The sequence below is a fragment of the Taudactylus pleione genome, unplaced genomic scaffold, assembly GCF_031769625.1.
Source record: "Taudactylus pleione unplaced genomic scaffold, aTauple2 ptg000078l, whole genome shotgun sequence".
NCBI classification, from domain to species: Eukaryota; Metazoa; Chordata; class Amphibia; order Anura; family Myobatrachidae; genus Taudactylus; species Taudactylus pleione.
In genome coordinates this window covers 4,338,359-4,358,259 of record NW_028284480.1, presented here as the reverse complement: position 1 = coordinate 4,358,259, position 19,901 = coordinate 4,338,359, and the positions used below count along the sequence as shown (strand labels likewise).

General features: G+C 44.5%; 1 protein-coding gene across 3 annotated transcripts in view; it reads right to left on the bottom strand.

Moving 5' to 3' along the window:
* The window catches only part of SRRD (SRR1 domain containing), a 35,707-nt gene that overhangs the window by 12,980 nt on the left and 2,826 nt on the right, over positions 1-19,901 (bottom strand). For all 3 annotated transcript variants that reach the window (XM_088467904.1, XM_088467905.1, XM_088467906.1), the window contains 5 exons: positions 15,513-15,729; positions 14,483-14,523; positions 13,100-13,311; positions 12,381-12,479; positions 1,144-1,295 (listed from right to left, as the gene is read on the bottom strand). In XM_088467904.1, coding sequence (XP_088324030.1) covers positions 1,144-1,295; positions 12,381-12,479; positions 13,100-13,311; positions 14,483-14,523; positions 15,513-15,679 — 671 coding nt within the window. In that variant the 5' untranslated portion in view covers positions 15,680-15,729. The remainder of the gene's footprint in view (positions 1-1,143; positions 1,296-12,380; positions 12,480-13,099; positions 13,312-14,482; positions 14,524-15,512; positions 15,730-19,901) is intronic.

Sequence of the window (19,901 nt, the reverse complement as noted above, 5' to 3'; positions counted from 1 at the left end):
TACAATCTATATTCCCTACCACATGTACATGCACACACATACACATAGGGTTAATTTTTGGTGGGAGCCAATTAACCTACTAATATATTTTTGGAGTGTGGGAGGAAACCGGAGGAAACCCACGCAAGCACAGGGAGAATATACAAACTCTGCACAGTTATTGTCATGGTGGGAATCGAACTCACGACCTCAGTGCTGTGAGGCAGTAACGCTAACCATTACACCGTCTGTGTGAGAAAGGCTCCTGGAGAGCAGAAACGCGTTGGTGTTGTATGCAGACCTAAGCTATCCAGGTGATATTTGTGAAGGAACACATCCCACTCCTGTTCCCATTTGATGTACCAGCATTCTAACCCGGGAAGTTATTGCTGATATTTATGTGTGTAATTGGGTGTGTGAACTGGCACCCCACACCATCTGGTACAAGGCTCTGTATATCATTTGTATATCTTTGTTATATAGTTTTAATCTTGAATAAACAATACTTCACTATGTACCCTTTTTTTATATGCCATTGTGTATGGAGGAACAATGAGAACTTACCTGTTGGGATCGTTATTCCTGAATATGTATCGAATGGATCAGAGGGACAAAAATTAATGAAAAGGAACTTTAACTGGAACACGTGATTTATATTAATCCCTCATGGAGCGCAGAGAACCGCAAGTACTTTATTATAAGAATTGTAAGTACACTACTGTCAGCTCAGCACTCAGTCTCATCCAGCCTCTCTCCCCCGCTATAATCACCTGTTTCTCCTTCCTCTTCACCATGTGGAGTCTCCTATAGTACGTGACAAGCTTGTCTGTAGGATCAGTCAGGTTGCTCAAATGGATCTGGTAGTGGAGCAGAGGGCGAGGAGGGGGAGAGCACTCTGTACATGGTCTCCTCCTCCTCTTCTTCTGGCGCAAAGCATAAGGGTGATCGACAGCGCTGCTGAGTGGGCAGAGTCCCCGCTGCCAACTCTTGCGAAAAATACCTGCTATAGCGCCTATATGCAAAATCTTGCATACTAGGGAGCGACTTGAGATTTCAATTCAGTATTGGGATGCTCTGATACTTGACTGTTAACCATCACATACTGAGAAGTCAGAGACCACGTTATGTCAGATCATAGAATAATGATGTTTCTTAATTGCTTACCGTTCTTCTATCCCTTTAAAACTATTGCCAATGATGATCATCTGTGACAAAGCATCCAATGACCAGTTCCGCCACAGCAAATTATTGTAGAGCGCCTTTCCACAATGCACCATGTAGAACATGGTGGGTTTACATACAACATGCTTCCCCTCCTATAAAGAAAGTATAGCATATGGCAAGTCGTTATTAGAAATTTGGTAATATGCCACAAAAAAGCAGTACAAAACATATATGGATAAAGCTAGGACAATAATAAACCAGAGCCCAATATTAAGTAGGTATATATAGAAATAAATGTATAAATTATGATTTCATTAATGTCCTATACAGGGCTTGAAAGGGAACTTTTGTTGAAACTTCCCTCTTTCTAATCTGCCCCCATGTAGCAAATACACTAAGTGATGTCCCTCCTCGGGAGTCACCCAAAAGCCACAGGAGTCCCCATAACCTAAAGCCAGAAGCCACCATGAACCCAGTGTACTGAGCTTTCATAGCACATGGAAACGTAAGGGCCATGGTTCTCTATAGCAGATGTGAGGGCTCATTTTCCAAGCATTGTGCGTTTACAGATTTAAGGCAACTTCTGGCTTCAGGTAACATAAAAAGAGAAAAAGACTCTTGTAGGGGGCACACTAGTAGGTGTCCAGTTGGTTAATGTAGCAAATTTAAACAAACTTATAATATGATCACATAAGAAAGGTGAGCGACAGTTAATGAAAGGGGGCCGGCGAAATATTAACACATGCACTTGGTTGCACTGATAAAAAAAAAAAGAGAGAAGGGGGGTATCCCTGGCTGCTGAATGGTAGTTATAGTATAATTATCCCAATATAAACATCACATGCAAAAAATTAAACAGAATTCTAAAATGAAAACGGAGACCTGATAAACATGGTAACAAGTATAATATGCATAGATCAGAGACAATGGCATCAAGATTGTACTTTAAATCTATTCTCTGAGTCTATGTCCAATTGTACATCGATCTATTGTAGTTCATGCAATCACAGCATCCATGTTATAATGTCCCCTATTCGGTTGGAGGACATCACATCGAATATTCATGACAGACATTGCACTCACTCACTCACTGAGTACATATAAATTGGAAACAATTGTTACATTATCTGAATATATAATAGAAAAAAAATGTATATATTATAATTTAAATATAATATAAATATAATATAATTAATATATATATTTTCTTCACAGTTATACCTCCAGTGTAAGATGTATAGTAATTAATAAATCCAGAGGATAATACACTTCGGTGCTTTGGAATACACGATCAGGCAAAGTCCAGAGATTGCAAGGATAAACAACATGTCCTTGCAATAAGATATCACATGTCTCCCACTCATTCAGAGTCATGTTCTTTGAAAATGCAAATATACTATGATAAAACATCCGCCAGAAGTACCAAAGTAAATAACCTAAGGTGACCACTGCAGTATTGAAAAAAAAACAAGATTCTCACCGTAGAAACAATTCCTCTGAGTCCACCTGGGAATAACTGATGCTGGGATATAAGGGAGGGGGACGAGGAGTAGGCACTAAAAATAATTGACTGAAACCCCCCCTCCCTTATATACCCTCCCCTTTCTCTAGCTCTCCAGTTATCTGACTAGCAAAGCCAAAAGGAGAAGAATAAGAGATGAACATAAGAATCCATCACACACATCATGGAGGGAACTCAGTGATTTCCAGGTGGACTCAGAGGAATTGATTCTACGGTGAGTAACCCAGAATCTTGTTTCCTCTTTCATCCAATCTGGGAAGCACTGACACTGGGACTTCCCCAATCAAGCCCTAAGAGGGAGGGGGATTACGCACATGCAATGCTGTACGCACAACTCACATCTTTAGCCACAAATGTATGGAACAGATAACATTTATTAAATGTGTGCACTGAGGACCAGGTGGCCACCCTACAAAACTGCTCAATCGAGGTACCCTGCCGAGCTGCCCAAGAAGCACTCACAGCCCGAGTCGAATGTTGCACGAATGGGATCAGGTACTGACTCGCCCAAGGCTACTGGAACCACAATCTCCTGATTTAGGTGAAATCACCTTAGGAATAAAAGATGGCAGAGTGCGGAGAACCGCTCGGTCCTTATGAAAAATAAAAAAGGGGAAAGCTAGCTGACAAAGCCGCCAACTCCGAAACTCTGCGAGCTAAGGCTATTGCCAAAAGAATAAGCTACTTTCCAAGTTAACCACCTTAATTCCACATTCTCAAGTGGCTCAAAAAGAGCCCACTGAAGAGCAGCCAAAACTAAAATTAAGGTCCCAAGGCAGGACTGGTGAAGCATGTGGTGGCTGGACTTGCAATACTAAAAAAATATAGACAAGGCCAACACCTGACCCCTCAGGGAAGATAGGCAAAGGCCTTTAGACAATCCATCTTGTAAAAAAAGAAAGCAAACGCGGCAAGCGAAATTGGGAAGCAAAAACCTTCCCAGTTTCACACCATCGGATATAAGCTTTCCACACCCTATAATAAATCATAGAAGTGGATGACTTACGAGCCTGTAACATAGTCTGGATAACGGCTGAAGAAAACCCCTTGGAACTCAAAAGACTGGTCTCAAGTGCCACGCTGTTAAAGCCAATTGAGGTAAATTGGGATGGAGGAATGGGCCTTGTGACAGTAGATCTTCTGTTAGTGGAAGTCTCCACGGTTGGTTGGCCATCATAGACAGAAGATCAGAGTACCACGACCTCCGTGGCCAGTCTGGCGCTATTAGAAGGACATGAGCTTTTTCTCGATTGATCCTCTTGAATACATTTGGGAGCATGGGAATTGGCGGAAAAAAAATATCTGAAGTGGAAGGACCACTTGGATGTTAGGGCATCCACCAGAGTAGCTTGTGCCCCATAATTCGGAAGCTTCCTGTTCAACCTGGAAGCCATGAGATCTATCTCTGGCAGACCCCATTCCTCCACAATCATGTTGAATATGTCCTGATGCAGGGACCATTCCCCTGGGTGAACCCTGTGTCGACTGAGAAAGTCGGCTTCCCAGTTGTTCACCCCTGGGATAATCTGGGTGGTCTCTGCCATAGCCAAAGGACTCCTGGTTCCCCCCTGTCTGTTGATATATGCCACCGCCATGACATTGTCCGACTGTATCTGTAACGGTCTGTCTCTGAGAAGATCCTGTGCCTGAACCAGAACACGAAAGACTGCTTGCAGCTCTAGCACATTGAATTACAACATCTTCTCTTCCAGAGACTGTAACCCATGGAACTGGGACCCTAGAACTACTGCACCCCATCCCTGGAGACTGGAGTCTGTAGTTACGATCGTCCATTCCCATGGAGTGAATTGGCAACCTCTGGACAGGTTGCGAGTGCAGAACCACCAAACCAGGGATTGGCGCACCTGAACAGACAGGGGAAAAATCTGTCGATCTAGACAGGGATCCCACCTCCTCCAGCGCTGAAGAATGAAATGCTGAAGGGGCCTGGAATGGAAGCATGCAAACGGAATTGCTTTGAACGCGGTCACCATCTTCCCTAATAGCTGAATGCAGTGTAGCACGGACACCCTGTGTAGAGACAAAAGAATGTGCACCAGGGACCGCAACTCCCTGATCTTGTGCTCGGGCAAAGAAACCTGCTGAGACAGTCGAACAGAAGGCCCAAAAATACCAACTTCTGTGTTGGAACCAATTTGAATTTGGGTAGATTAATAACCAACCATGAAGTTCCAGAGTTGTCATGCCAACCTGCAAGTGATCCTTCAAGAGTTCCTCTGAAGGTGTTTGAAGGTGCAAGTCGTCTAAATAGGGAATTACGATAATTCCCTGGCGATGCAGAAAAGCTACCATATGTGCCATCATTTTTGTTAACACCCTTGGTACGGGGGAAAACCTGAAAGGCAAAGCCCGAAACTGAAAGTGCCAGGGACCTACTACAAACCGCAGCAGTTCGTGGTCACATTTCCAAATAGGTACATGGAGGCAGGGGCGCTGAGAGGGGGGGGGGGGGAGCGGGTCCAGATTACCCAGGCCCGGGCTTCCTGAGGGGCCCGGGTCCGACGCCGCCCCTCCCCCTCCCTCACAGCAGCCCAGCACACAGCGTGTGCTGAGCTGCAGTTGGAGACTGCTCATGGCTGCTGAGTAGCAGCCACAGCAGTCTCCTATGCCTGTGCGGGGGAGCGATCACACTGATCGCGTCCCCCCCTGGCTTTGCGCCGGGCTGAGGGGGCTCAGAGCGCCCCCCTCCCCGGCGCTGCAGATTTTTTTATTTTATTTTTTTCCGGCAAGGGGGCGTGGCCACGCCTCCCGAGATTAGGCCACGCCCCCTATTACCGGGGCCCGCTTTGGCTCTTGACGGCCCTGCATGGAGATACGTGTCCTTTATATCTAAGGACGCGAGAAATTCTCCTACTACCATAGAGTCAATTACTGAACGTAATGACTCCATCCTGAACCTTCTCACCCTTAAGTGCAGGGTGAGACATTTTAAAATCAAAATGGGGCGAAAGGAACCATCTGGCTTTGTTTTTTTTTACCAGAAACAGACTTGAATAAAAACCTAGCCCCTGATGATGTATCGGAACAGGGACCACTATCCCTGAATCTTAAAAAGGGAGAGAACTGCCCTCTTTAATGCCCCTCTACTGAGCTGAGTCCGAGGAAGAGGGGTTACAAAAAACGATGTGGACATGGTCCCTCCAGATTCAATATGTAACCTCTGGAGAGGACTCCTCTGACCCAAAGGTCTGTGGTTGACCGAAACCAGGCCTCCCTGAAAGAGAGAAGATTGCCATCTACACCAATGGGCTGGAAATCCTCCTGACCTAAGTCATTGGAAGGATCTACGGGTGACCTGGCGATGGGACCACATGGCCATATGCCCTCTGAACTGACCCACTCTGACCTCCTGTCGTACCTCTGGTGGGCAGAGGCCGGAACCAACCAGAGTACTGAAAGGGCCGAAACCTAGAAAACCTAGAGCGGGAAGTGAGAACTGAATGAAACTGGCTTTTTCCGCCAGTCGCCTGAGCGAAACTCGTTCCAGCTCTGGACCAAACAGAGATTGACCTGTAAAGGGAACTCCCTCCAAAATGTTCTTGGAATCGCTATGCGCTTGCCAAGAACATAACAACAACGTTCTTCTGGCTGAAACAGATAAGGTTGATATACCTGAAATAGTGTCTAAAGACGCATTACTCACATAAATTGAAGTCTGTTTCAGGTTGTCCACCAGGGTAAGGATATCCGAAGAATCTGCACCTGACTGAATAGCTTCTGCTAATTAGTCTGACCAGGCTTCTATGTCCTTGGTAGCCCAGGCCCCTGCCAACACCGGACGCAGGGTAGAACCTGTTAAAGAAAAGAAGGATCTGAGCAGATGCTCACACTTACCGTCCATAGCATCCTTCAGTGTGGCTGCATTAGCCATTGGAAGAACCATATTCTTTGCTAAATGAGCAATCGGTACATCCACTGCTGGAGGTACCTCCCATGGAGCCGTATCTGTCTCAGCAAAAGGATAAGTAAACTTAAATCCTGCTAGAAGCTTAACACGTTTATCTGGCTTAGCCTAGGATTCCCCCAGCATATCAGAAAAATGCATAAAAGAAGATAAATTCAAAACATGTTTTTTTCTGCTCTTAAATAACACTGCAGAAGCCGCTTCATCATAACGCTCCTCGTCTTCAATTTTCAAAGTCTGGCAAAAAGTCTGGATAAGCTCAGTAACACCCAAACTATCGGGAGAACTTTCTTCCAAACTAGAATGGTCTATCCATTCCTGATCTAATACCTCCCCATCCTCAAGATCCTTTTTCTGAATCCTCCCCTTCCCCCAAGAATTGCAGTGGCTGGTAGGCTGTTGCTTATAAGCACTCGCCCCAGCCGAGCCCAAGACTGCCTCTAAAGAAGAACAGACCCTGGAAAGTCTATCCTTATTTCTATTAAATGGGGTAATTGCTAATTCAGGGGCAGGAAACGGAGATGGTGGAACCTGCCGCATAGGTATAGAGGCTGATGCACTAACATTAGTCTGGCCACGGACCTCTCCTAGCTCCTCAGATCTGCAATGGACTGAGCCATAACCTTTGCCCATACTGGTAACACCTCCTCTGAGCGTCCATAGATGAGCATAGCACGGGAGCCTCAACCTCACAGTCTGTACACAGGGCTCCCTTCATCCTACACCTCTGAGGGAGCTTGGCAGCACATTTAAAATATGTATAATGGAATACAGCACCCTGCTTATGCTTGGGAGAGAGAGAGACTTTAAATAAAACAAAAGAAATTAATATAATTAACTAACCTAATGAAACAAACATAGAAAAACTACCCTAACTACTCTAGCAATTTTAAAAAGGCAAAAAGAAAAACAATTTCACTTTTCAGTTTGTACTATACCACACCCCCCAGCCTCCAGAGCAGCAGCAGGTGTCTTCACTTTTTCAATCAGTCCTCCAGGAATCACCTGACCTGGAAGGACCTCCCACAGGCTTCTGGGAGTGTGGGCAAGAAGATATCCACCATTACCAGATGGTGCTTCTGTTATCCTAGTAAGCTACAGCATCTAGTATTTCTCCAGGCCTTTACAGTGCTTCCTGTGCAAAAACTGGAGCTCACAAAGAGCGAACCAGACCCTGCCCGTGCACTTAGTTTGCCATCTAGCTGCCCAGCATTACTCTGTAAGTAAACTTGCGGCAGCCGGTCACAACTTTTATTAATATCCTAGGATCCCAGCACACCCGTGGGTGCCTGGTGACCCTCTTCTGGGGCATGGAGCGGGATGCAGCAGGGGGTAAGCAGATACTGGCTACCAGTACTGCTCCTAATTCCCACTGCTCCAGCCTTGATCCCATAAGGGGATTCAGGCTCTAAGATTCCTTTAGGTTAAAAAAAAATTTAGGCTAGAAACAAACAAAGCCTTATACTTCTTTGTGCCTACTCCTGCTGGAAAGAGAAAGGGGAGGGTATATAAGAGAGGGGGAGTTTCAGTCAATTATTTTTAGTGTCTACTCCTCGGCCCCTCCCTCATATCCCAGCGTCAGTGATACCCAGATGGATGAAAGAGGAAAGAGCGTTATGGTAGACTTACCTTGATAACTCCTTTTCTTCGAGGTCCATAGGGTCCACAGGGATAACATAGGGATAATGTGGTTGGTCCAGGCACCAAACAGTTAAAGCTTTCAGCTCCGAGGATGCCTCAGGTTCTCCTCCATATATACCCCCCCTAGCCACAGGCCTTTAGTTTTGTTAACAAGCCCAAGGCAGGAGAAGGAAAGGAGGAGAAGAAAGAGCAATCGTACACCAGAAACACTCGTACAAAAAATAAATACACAAATAAGGGAATCTGTGACCGAAAGAAAAATTACCCAATGTAGCCATGTGCCCTATGGACCTCAATGAAAAGGAGTTATCAAGGTAAGTCTACCATAACATAATTTTCTTCTTCAGGGTCCATAGGGATCCACAGGGATACAATGGGGATGTCTTAAAGCAGTTCCCCTAGGGTGGGGGACGCTCCTGAGCGGAAAGGAGAACTCGTCGCCCAAAGGAAGCATCCTGAGAGGCAAAAGTATCAAAGGCGCAGAACCTAAGAAAAGTGTGGACAGAAGACCACGTGGCTGCCTTACACAACTGTTCAGCAAAGGCACCAGACTAAATGCCCACGATGGCCCTACAGAATGTGCTGTCACCGTGCTTGGGACAGGGAGATCAGCCTGTGTGTACTGTACACCTGAGAGATAGTCATATGTAACCATCTAGCCAAGGTCTGCGTGTTAGCTGGCTATCCTCATTTGTGAAAACCATATAATACAAAAAGAGCATCTGATTTTCTAACAGAGTTTGTGCGCTCCACATAGATATGGAGAGCACGAACTACATCCAGGGAGGCTTCACTTACAGCGAGGTCTGCAGCCTGAAAAGCTGGAACTACAATTTCTTAATTTACATGAAAACGGGGTACTACCTTAGGAAGGTAACCCTCCCTTGTACGAAGAACAGCTATATCCTGGTGAAAAATCAAAAATGGGGAGCGACAAGAAAGCGCTGCCAAATCAGAGACTCTGCGTGCAGAAGAGATAGCGAGGACAAAAAGTGTTTTCGCTGTCAACCATTTCAAATGGAGGCGCTTGTAGCCCTTTAAGAATCAAAGAGATCCCATGGTGCTACGGGTGGGACAAAAAGGAGGCTAAACTCCTTGAAAAAAAAAAATTGTAACATCTGGTAATGAAGCACTCTTCCTCTGGAACCAGACTGCTAATGCAGAAACCTGCACTCTCAAGTGGCCAGGTGAAGACCACGGTCTAAACCTGACTGGAGAAAAGCCAGTAGCCTGGAAATCCTAAACACCTTAGGATCATACTTTCTGTGGGAACATCACTGACCAAAAGAATGCCAAACCCTGTAATAGATGCGGGCAGAGGCAGGCTTCCCTGTCCTAAGCATCGTTTGAATTACAGAACAGGAAAAACCTTTTGCTCTTAAGATGGAAGATTCAAGATCCACGCCATCAAAGCCAAACGAGGCAAGTCCGGATGCTGGCAGGGACTCTGCGTTAGCAGATCCTGCCATAGAGGAAGAGTATATGAACTGTCTATGGATAGATTCTGTGTGTCGGAGAACCAATGTCTGGGCCAAGCCGAGGCCACCAGTATTACTGTTCCGCCTTCCTGCTTGAATTTCCTGAGCACTCTTGGGAGGAGGGAAATCGGAGGAAAGAGATACGCCAGCTTGAAGTCCCATCTTACTGCTAGTGCATCCACACAGACTGCTGATGGGTCTCTGGACCTGGACCCATGCTTGGGGACCTTGTGGTTGTGATGTAATGCCATGATATCCATTTCTGGTAGACCCCATTTGTTTACCAGGAGCTGAAACACTCCCGGATGGAGAGACCACTCTCCGGCGCGTATGTCCTGGTGAGTTAGGTAGTCTGCTTCCCAATTGAGTACTCCCGGGATGAATATTGCCGAGATGGCCAGAAGATGATGTTCTGCTCAAATCAGTACCTTTACTACCTCTTTCATGGCTGCATATCTTCTTGTGCCTCCCTGATGGTTGAGATAGGCCACTGTAGTAGTGCTGTCGGACTGGATCTGGACTGGCCTGCCCTGGAGCAGGTCCTGTGCCAGGATAAGTGCTTTGTATACTGCTCGCAGTTCCAGAATGTTTATTGGCAGATGAGTTTCTTGATTTGTCCATCTTCCCTGAAAGATGTGATGACCTGTCACTGCCCCCCCATCTGCGAAGACTGGCGTCCATGGTGAGAAGCACCCAATTTGGAGTGACGAACCTCTGGAGTGAGAAGAATCCTCTGGGACCTTATTAGATGATACGGTCCATTCCACTTCGAGAGAATCAATTTTTGCAGAGGCCTGGAATGGAACGGAGCATACCTCACCATGTTGAAGGTGGATACCATTGATCCCAGGACTTGCATTGCTGATAGAACCGATACCCTTCGCTTGCATAGTAGTTTGCATACTCTCAATGATAGTGCCGCAATCTTGTCCTCATAAAGATTCTTTGTGCCAGAGAGTCCAGAAGTGCTCCCAGATGTACCATCTGCTGTGTTGGAGAAAGAGAGGATTTCTTCCAATTGATGATCCAGCCGTGCTTCTGTAGGTAGGCTATGCTCAGCTGAAGATGGTGTTGTAAAACAACTGGAGTTTGTGCCACTGTCAGAAGGTCATTCAGATATGGTAGTATTCTGACTCCCTGATGCCTTAGATAGGCCGTCATGACTGCCAATATCTTGGTAAATACGTGTTGATAGGCCAAAAGGCAGTGCCTGGAATTGGTAATGTTGCAGTAGGACAGCAAACCGTAGAAATTGTTGGTGGGATGGCGCAATGGCAACATGCAGATACGCATCCTGAATGTCCAGGGAAAACATAAAATCCCAAGGTTCCATTGCCAAAATAATTGACTGGAGAGTTTCCATACGCAACTTGGGTACCTGGATAAATATGTTGAGGGTTTTTAGATTTAGAATAGGGCGATGAGACCCATTCAGTTTCTGAACAAAAAAATAGATTGGAATAATAACCCCTTCCTTGTTGTAACACAGGAACTGGTATTATTACCCCTGCCTGCAGCAGGGAATGAATGGCCGCCTGAAGGGCCACCTTTACCGCACTTGGAGGAATTGTGCAAAAAACTTCTGGGGGGGATGCCTCCGGAAAAAGAAGGCAAACCCCTGAGAGACCACTTCTCAGACCCAGGCAGCGGTTGTTGTTTGATGCCAGCAATCCGCAAACTAAAGAAGTCGGCCCCCCACCCTGGAATCCCCCAGGAGGAGGCCCGCCCCATCAGGCCGAAGGTTTGTAGTCCGCCTTATAAGCTGGAGGTCTGGCCGGCCCAGACCTCTTAGTTTGTTGTCCTGCGAAAACTAGAGGGAGACTGTTCCTTTTCTCGCCCCTGAGGACGAAAAGACCGAAAAGGAAACTGCCTAGACTTCATTGTAGCCGTAGATGGCAGACCTGCATATTTTGAAGCTGCCAGAGTAGCTATTATCTTATCTAACTCTGCTCCAAAAAGTATGTTTCCATAAAAAGGTAAAGTTTCCAGAACCTTCTATGGTCCTGTATCAGCTTCCGGTGCGTCTCCTATGTCGGAAGAAAGGACTGCCGCGCGCGATTCCCCTTAAGCGAGGAATTGTCTAATCTGACATCTCTGTGTGTCCGGTTGCAGTCTGGGCCCCAGCATCGCTGCTAGCACGCTCAGCAGAGACCCGCCTGAATCATCAGCTCTATTACTGGTGTTGCGGCCCAGTGGAGGTAGTAGTCGCAGTATATGAGTCTTAATCCAGGCACTCAGTACTGCCAACCCAAAAACATATAAAATAAAATAAAACAAAAACATAACAAAAGCTCTGAGCAGTCCCGTTACAAACGGGAGTCTGAATCCTGCTGTACCACATGAACAACTGAAGGCCTGTGACTAGGGTATATATAGAGGAGGACCAGAGGCATCCTGGGAGCTGAAAGCTTTAACTGTTTGGTGCCTGGATCTCTCCAACCACATTATCCCCATGGTATCCCTGTGGATTCCTATGGACCCTGAAGAAGAAAAATGGAATACAACTTCTTCAATCTTATACAGATATTAGATCGATAATTAGTACTCTTTCAAAGTTGAGATTGCTATAGTGTTTACTACGTGGGAAAATCTGATACATGCTTGAGATCACAGTCGCACTGGCTTTTACAGTTCGTAGCCAGCTTGAAATGATTAACACCAAATTACTTACCTCATTTTTTAAGACAAGAGTCAGGCCTAGTTCTCCAAGCACAGTATTTTCCAACGGGGAAAAAACTGGGTCAAAAATACAGCACTGGTGTCTTGGGATCTGCAAAGTCAAATAAAATACAAAAGAGGATTTCAAGGACCAGACCAGCTCTTTGTAATGTATATCTAATGATTTCTTAGTATCTCAGGAAAACCAAAGCAGGGATAGTGACTTGCTAGATCAGGGCTAACCAACCTGTGTGCTCTCCAGCTATTGTGAAACTATAAATCCCAGTATGCTTTACCAGCTGCTCGGTGGGAGGGTATACTGGGACTTGTAGTTTCACAACAGCTGTAGAGCCATAGGTTGGCCAGGCCTGTGCTAGAATGTAATGTAAACAGCAAAATCTAACATCACAGACAAATGACATGCCCCAATGCAGGAACAGCCAACAACAAATACGAATGGTTTTTATGGTGCAAATGTGACTCCACTACAGTTTAAAAATAGATAATGAGAGATTCAAATGAAAGGGGATTAGGTTATTTCAAATTGCTTTATGGTTTATTGATTCTGTGTATGGTCAATAAACAAATCTAAACAAACTAAAATAAAAGGAATAGTTTAATATAGAAGATTTGATAAAATAAATCTACTTTAACTAAAAGAGAAACAGTCATTCCTCAATGATGGTACATTCTGCAGTGCTGCGATTTATTCTCATTACTTCAAACTATCACCTTGAAAAGTTCCAGAATCAAAAGCAAGAACGCCATTTGCTGCCGTGATGTAACACATGATGTAAAGTTTCCCAGACCATAGCACACACAGTCAATGTTTTGGAGAGAACTGCAGGGAGATTCCTCGAGTTGCAGAGTTTTCATTAGGTCATCATTATCGCAGTTGTGCTCTGAAGACAATTGAGCTATATGCTGACATGTTTTAAGACAACCTAAGAGAAATAGAGGTATAAAATTGATGTCTAGTAGAACCTCATAACAAATGGAGCATTGTGATACTGTGCTACAAAAAGCACTTTGGTCACATGACACACTGTAGTATTATTCTGAAATAAGGAATCAATTTCATGTTTGAAGATGGTCTCGTAGGGGGAGACTCAATTACAGTAGGAAGATTCTGTTTGCAGCTCCATAGGTTGCGAGCGGAATCTGCCTTCTGAAGTGAACATGCGGAGGCTGTACAGTCCGTTTCCCCAGCTTCTGCGCCTAATTGAATCTGCGCCATAACGTAGTCCACCAACTTACTTTGGCATTCAACCCAATCAAACTGGATTAAGTTTTGATGATTCAGATACGTTGCTTGGAGGGGACTAATTCAAACGACAAAGACATAATTGGCAGCGCTAGGCTAAGAAATTCAAGTCGGCTGAGATTGTTTGAAATCCTCTGTTTTCCATTGTTATTGACACAAATGCAGCTGGCTGGCGACCATTATCGTTATGCTGGGTACACACTTGTCGATATATCTCGCTCATTCTATCGACGAGCAATATATCGCAAGTGCATCGTCTGGTGTGTACACCCGATATGTTGGTGAAAGACGTGGTTCACAGACATATCAGGTCGGTCCTGCAGCAAAGCCAGTGCCCATCTGCATGGGTGTACAGGCGACCCTGCGACCACCCTTAGCACTTGCTGCAGGGACCGCCGACACTGACAACGCCACTGGGCAGGCAAATTTAAATGCCTGCATAGTTGTGAGGTCAGCCCAAACATACTGAACGGTCGATTGGTAAGTGTGTATAGCTTACCAATCAGCCACTCTCACTGCGGATTGGTCTGCTGACCAATCTGCCATCTAAATGTGTACTCAGCATAAGTAATGGAGACCCCAATAGATCCAGCAGTTTGGGGAAACAATGTGTTCAGATTAGTTGCCTAATGATTACAGACAAATGCATGTGGCCACTTTTTGGGTTACAAGGTTTAGCAAATAACGTGATTTATAAATCAGCAGTAAACTTTTAATAGTTACGTCAGCCACATCATTTGGGTCAATAGGCTACAAATACTTCTTATTAGTGAAATGGAATTTGTCCAGTATGACTTTCCTAAAATTAAGTTTTTATATTAACGTTCAAGATTTCACTTCAAAGTACTCACCATAACATGAGTGCCAAAAGTCAGATTGTCTCAGATTCTCCCTTTTAATGAGATAATACAATTTAATAATACGAATATTATATAGTGTTGTTTTTACTTAAAGAATATGAACTTGCTGAAGGATGCAGCTCAAACATATGCCTAAATTAAATGATATATTACAAATAAAGTAACAAAAAAATTGTTTCATTACTGATAATGCTACAGAACATACAGGGTGTGTGGTATATTAGGTCGACATTCACCATGTGGACGCTGCTGAAATGTTGACATGATAGAATGTCGACAGACCGTCCATGGTGGTATAGCAGTGACTTACCTGCTCACAGCGGCAGCAGCATCTTCTGGGTCCCGGCAGTCACAGGTAGACATCTGACAGAGTGGTGGTTCTGGGGAGTATTCTTCCACTATCCCTAACTCTTACCACTAACTAGTGCCTAACCTCCCACCCAACGCAGCCTAACTCTATCCTCCCCTAGCGCCTACTCCTCCCATTGCTTGGCCTGACCTTAATGTCGACATGCTGAGAATGTTGGGATTTCACATGTCGCCATTTCAGATTCATTGTGAGGATGTCAATGTGTTGCCTGCCTACAATTCATTAATATCAACTGTCAACACTGTGACTGTCAACCTTATGACTGCATCCCCATACAGGAAATTAGAAAATATCTAATTCAATAACAAAATAAACACCCTGCATGTCTGCACTGAAATGAGCTCAGTAGTACAAATATTGAATATTCTGAAAGCCTCAAGTGAAAAGATCTGAGATGCCAACCACTGACCTCCCTGATGAGGACATCTGATGTAGTGTGTCTTGTCTGCTGGGACCTGTTATAATATCTGTATGGTGGGACTGATTTAGGTTTTTCATTGTGTATATGTTTATGGATTTTAAAGTTATTCTTTGTATATGGACTACCTCCTCATTTAAGTATTACTATATGCAATGTCCTTGTTTACTGCTAAAATAATTACATTATGTTAAATAAGCAGCAGACATGCAACATCGCCTCTAGGAACTCACACTGTTTCATTAATTTGCTTGATTACAGCTTTACAGTCTTTAACTGGATACAAATGATGAGGCTGCGTAGTTCCTTCAGCATCAGAAACTAGGTTTTCTTTTAGCCTCAAAGATTTCTTCTTGATTGCCTTCTTCTTACCGACCACCTGCCATGTGTCCGAGTCCATCCTTAAGGTTAGTAAAGATGGCTATATACAGCATACACAAACATGTTTATCTGGGAAAAGCAACAAATACAAGGTTTTATTATTCCTAGCACAGACAATGACAACTATCTGATTTTAATATAGCCTGACCGTGACTCTCTGTATAGATAATGTTTGTGGGTGTGAAACAGCAAAACACTGTTGAGTCAACCAGCATACTTTCACTGCAGGAGGTGGAGTGAGTAAACGCCTTTAATATGGCCATTATTCTACTTAAAACAGCTTTAATTCGGGGCTATCCAACTCTCAGACCCTGAAAAAGATATGGGCTTTATAAGGCAACCATAATAGACTGTTGCATGACCTAATAGTACTGTACTTGTGGTTCTGCATTAATAAATAACACACATAGGAGCCGTTCGCATCCAGCGTATGCAAATTCGGCAAAGTGACGCCATGGCAGGCGCTCGCTCGGAAAGGCATTAGCACATTCACTTTGGCTGTGAAAGCGATCGCTCTGTGTATGCAGACACCCATAAGCGTATGTTGAGACGCCCACTAGCGTACGTCATCTCCAGGAAGTGTTTTAAAACATTGGTACATCGAGCACCATCGGAAGCTAACGCAGCGCTTGTGGTTGCCTTACCCTACCGCAAGCACTGCGAGGAAGTCAGTGGAAAAAAACAGGCATGTGACGTGTACTATGACGCTGCCTGTTAATTATGCACGCCTTTGAAACAGCGTTGGAACACTCGGGCACGCCTGCGTTCGCACCTCCACTCCCCCGTTTCTAATGGGCTGCCCATGTTACCACCCACAAACGGCCTCTCCTGTCACTCATTTCACTGGGCTGTCTTTGCTTGGCGAGCGGTTTGCGATGGCACAGAGTAGTTTGCGCACGCGCAGAATGAAGTGTGCGCATTCGCATACCATCGGGCCGCTTGCGAGCGGCTCTGAATCAGGTCCATATTCCGATATTTAGCACACAGGCTGCACTTACCGCAGATTTCTGTTTGCACTCTCCTGAGGTGCAAAAACTCCACAAAAATCCATAAAAGATAGGGCTTTCTGCACCGCCCGCAGCAAGCTTGTTAACTCATAGCTCCGGGCAACCGAAATCTATAGGTTAACGCGCATTAGCAGCAGGCTTATTGCGCAAGCAAGTGGGCTTATACCTGAATAGCTTTGGGCATTAAAGCCTGGTGCTACAAGGCCACGGTAAGCAAAGCGGCTAAGTCATGCTATAAAAAATGTAGCCAAAAGTAAAGGCTTAACACAAAACTATGTATATGTATTTAATATAAATAGGAAACTCCACATATATTGCACTGCTAAACTAAATCTAAAATGGCCAACTTGGAATGAAAAGTTTAAATTCTTGTTTGGATTAAGTAATAACTTTTTTAAAATCTTTCCAACATTTGAGTATCATTATTACAGCTATATAACTGTGTATATAACATACAAAATTAATAGGTACTTTTGAATCACTTCACTCCTATGCATTTTAACAGGGAATCTGTTCTCTGACTGGAACCCTAAAGGTGCATACACACTGGGCGATTAAAATGAGTGATTGAACGATTACGACATCGTAATCGTTCAGTAATCGTGCAGTATAATGGCGAAAACGACCAGCAATGCGCGCTCCCGCTGGTCGTCTTAACAATCAACGCCTGAACAAGCAGGCCAACATGCCGATAATAACAGGTTGGGCATGTTCAGGGATGAGAGATTTTGCCTGCACTGAACTGAAAGATGAACGATTGTACGATTACAGTGTCGTAATCATATTGTCGTTCCTCTATCGTCTGGTGTGTACGCACCTAAACTTTTAGGGTGGTGTCATATGAGAGCTTTTTCTGCAGTTAGTAAAAGCTCCAAGCAGTAAAACTAATTTAAGCCAGTGGCTCCCAAACTTTTTTGGCACAAGTTCTCAAACTCGGTCCTCAGGACCCCAAACAGTGCATGTTTTCCGGGTCTCCTCACAGAATCACAAATGAAATAATTAGCTCCAACTGTGGATCTTTTAAAATGTGTCAGCCAGTAATGAATACACTTGTGCACCAACTAGGAATAATTGAAACCATGCTGTTAGTGCTCCCTGAGGAATGAGTTTGAGCAACACTGGCATGGAACCTGTTATGAAACACCATGGCATGGAACTAGCACCTGTTATGAAACACCACTGTATATGTATAAGACCCCCTAGAGCCCCTTACTGAGATCTTCTGCCTATAACAACCACCCGTTGTTCCCATAAAGTGGAATAATCTCACCAGTATTAGGAGGATGGTGGCATTCGTGAGGAACCAATGCCACCATCATCCTAATTAGAATACAGCTGAACTGCATACACACCGAGAGCTAGATTGCAGACTGGCTGCAGCTGAATGTTTCCACAATACTGACCACTTCTCTGCTGCCTAACAGCCAGGACTAGAAACTGCTAAGGCTGTCAGAAATCCTGTTAGCAGATCGTAACAGTGCCTAAATAGATTGTGATTACCCACACTATAGAGATTCCCAGTCTCCTAATTTAGCAACTTTCTCATTTGTTTAGACTTTATAGCTGAAATTAGCACTCCTCTAGGAAAAATATTTACAGTTATAATTTATCCATTACATATGATTTACAACAGGAAGATGATCACATTAAATCACAGCAATTTGATTTGGCAGTTCAGGCAAGAGATTGTTAGCGTTCCCGCCATGCTGGTTAGCGGGGCGCCACGCCCTGCCTGATTTTCAAAGGGCAGAATGAGCCCTGCCCTTTTGGCGCTGCTGCCACGCTAGAACAAGCCGGGTGCCGCTCCGAAAAATTACGATGCAGCACTCACCGTAGTTGAATAGCATGCGCACTGCATCTATTCACAGAGAGGAGAGAGCTTGGGGACAGCCCAGCATGTCAGTAAGTGCTGGACACCCCCCCCAAGGGTGATTAAAAGGGGGCACGTCTTAAAGACATGCCCTTTTCTCGGGCATGTGCTAGAATGCCCTTTCTACGCTCCAGCACTGCCCCACGCCAGACCTAGAATGAACACTAGATAGTTGAATCTTCAGTATAGGAATTGACCCCTTGTTTCTGAACTATGTGCCATCGGCTTTTGTTGACTTGCAAAGAGTTCCTCATGTCACTTGTGTTGATATCAATTGGCAGGTTGGATGAATGGTGTCCTTTGTTCAGGGGCCCCCAGGATCATTGCTGAGTGATGAACAGGATTTTCTGGTTAGTTAGGTTGTTTTACTAGATGCTATTCTGACGTTTTTAGATGGGCTGTTGATGACAATTGTCAAAGCTGGATAATTGGCTGAGACAAGATCAGTTTAAAATTGAAGCGTGCACGGCGCCATCTTGCGAATGGCAGCTATACTCCATTTTAGAAACAAGAATCTGCAAGACGCCATTTTGCGACCAGCGTCACTTTAAGTTACAACTCACGAGCTAAGAACAGATGGCAATGTTTTTGATAATCTACCAAGGGCAACTAGAAGAACAGCCTCTTGAGAAAAAGTAAATAGAATAGACAATGCACCAGAAACTGTGTTTTACATACAAATTGGGAATCCCTGTATGCAGACAAGTATAGTTGTGGCAATTGTAATATAATCCAGGCATTGATCTACACAATTGGATTTGTCTGAATCCTAAACAGGTTTTAGCCCTACACCCAGACAGGATGGCCCCAGCTTCACAGCTGGAGGTAACACATTTGCATTGCAGTCTGAAACTGTGAGTGAGGAATGATATGTGTGTGTGTGTATATGATAAGTCCATCATAGATGGAATCTCATGCATAAACACCGCACATTATGCACAATTGAGCTGCTAACATGACGCCCATTAGCGAATGCATAAGAAAAACACTGTTTAGTAGCTAAATGCGTACGCATCTGTCCCCAGTTAACTAGCGTCTTCATATCAAATCCCGTACACTCACACATTACATATTCACTTACAAGGTTCCATTAGCATTAAGGTATAAGATTTAAGTTGGTTCAGTTAGTATAAATGCTGTAAAATAAAGATATTTGATAACTAAGGTTTTATACTTGCTAAGAAAGCCGTGTTTGGTTTTGTACTGATGCGTACTCTTTCCACAGTATTCCGGTGATATCGGTGGGGAGATCGCATCATGCATTCTCGAGTTATGGACCGCAGAGACTTCAAGCAACAAAATGTATTAACTGATATGATGTTGCAGGGGGCGGGTGGGCAGAGATCACCAGCTGTTAGAGGCTC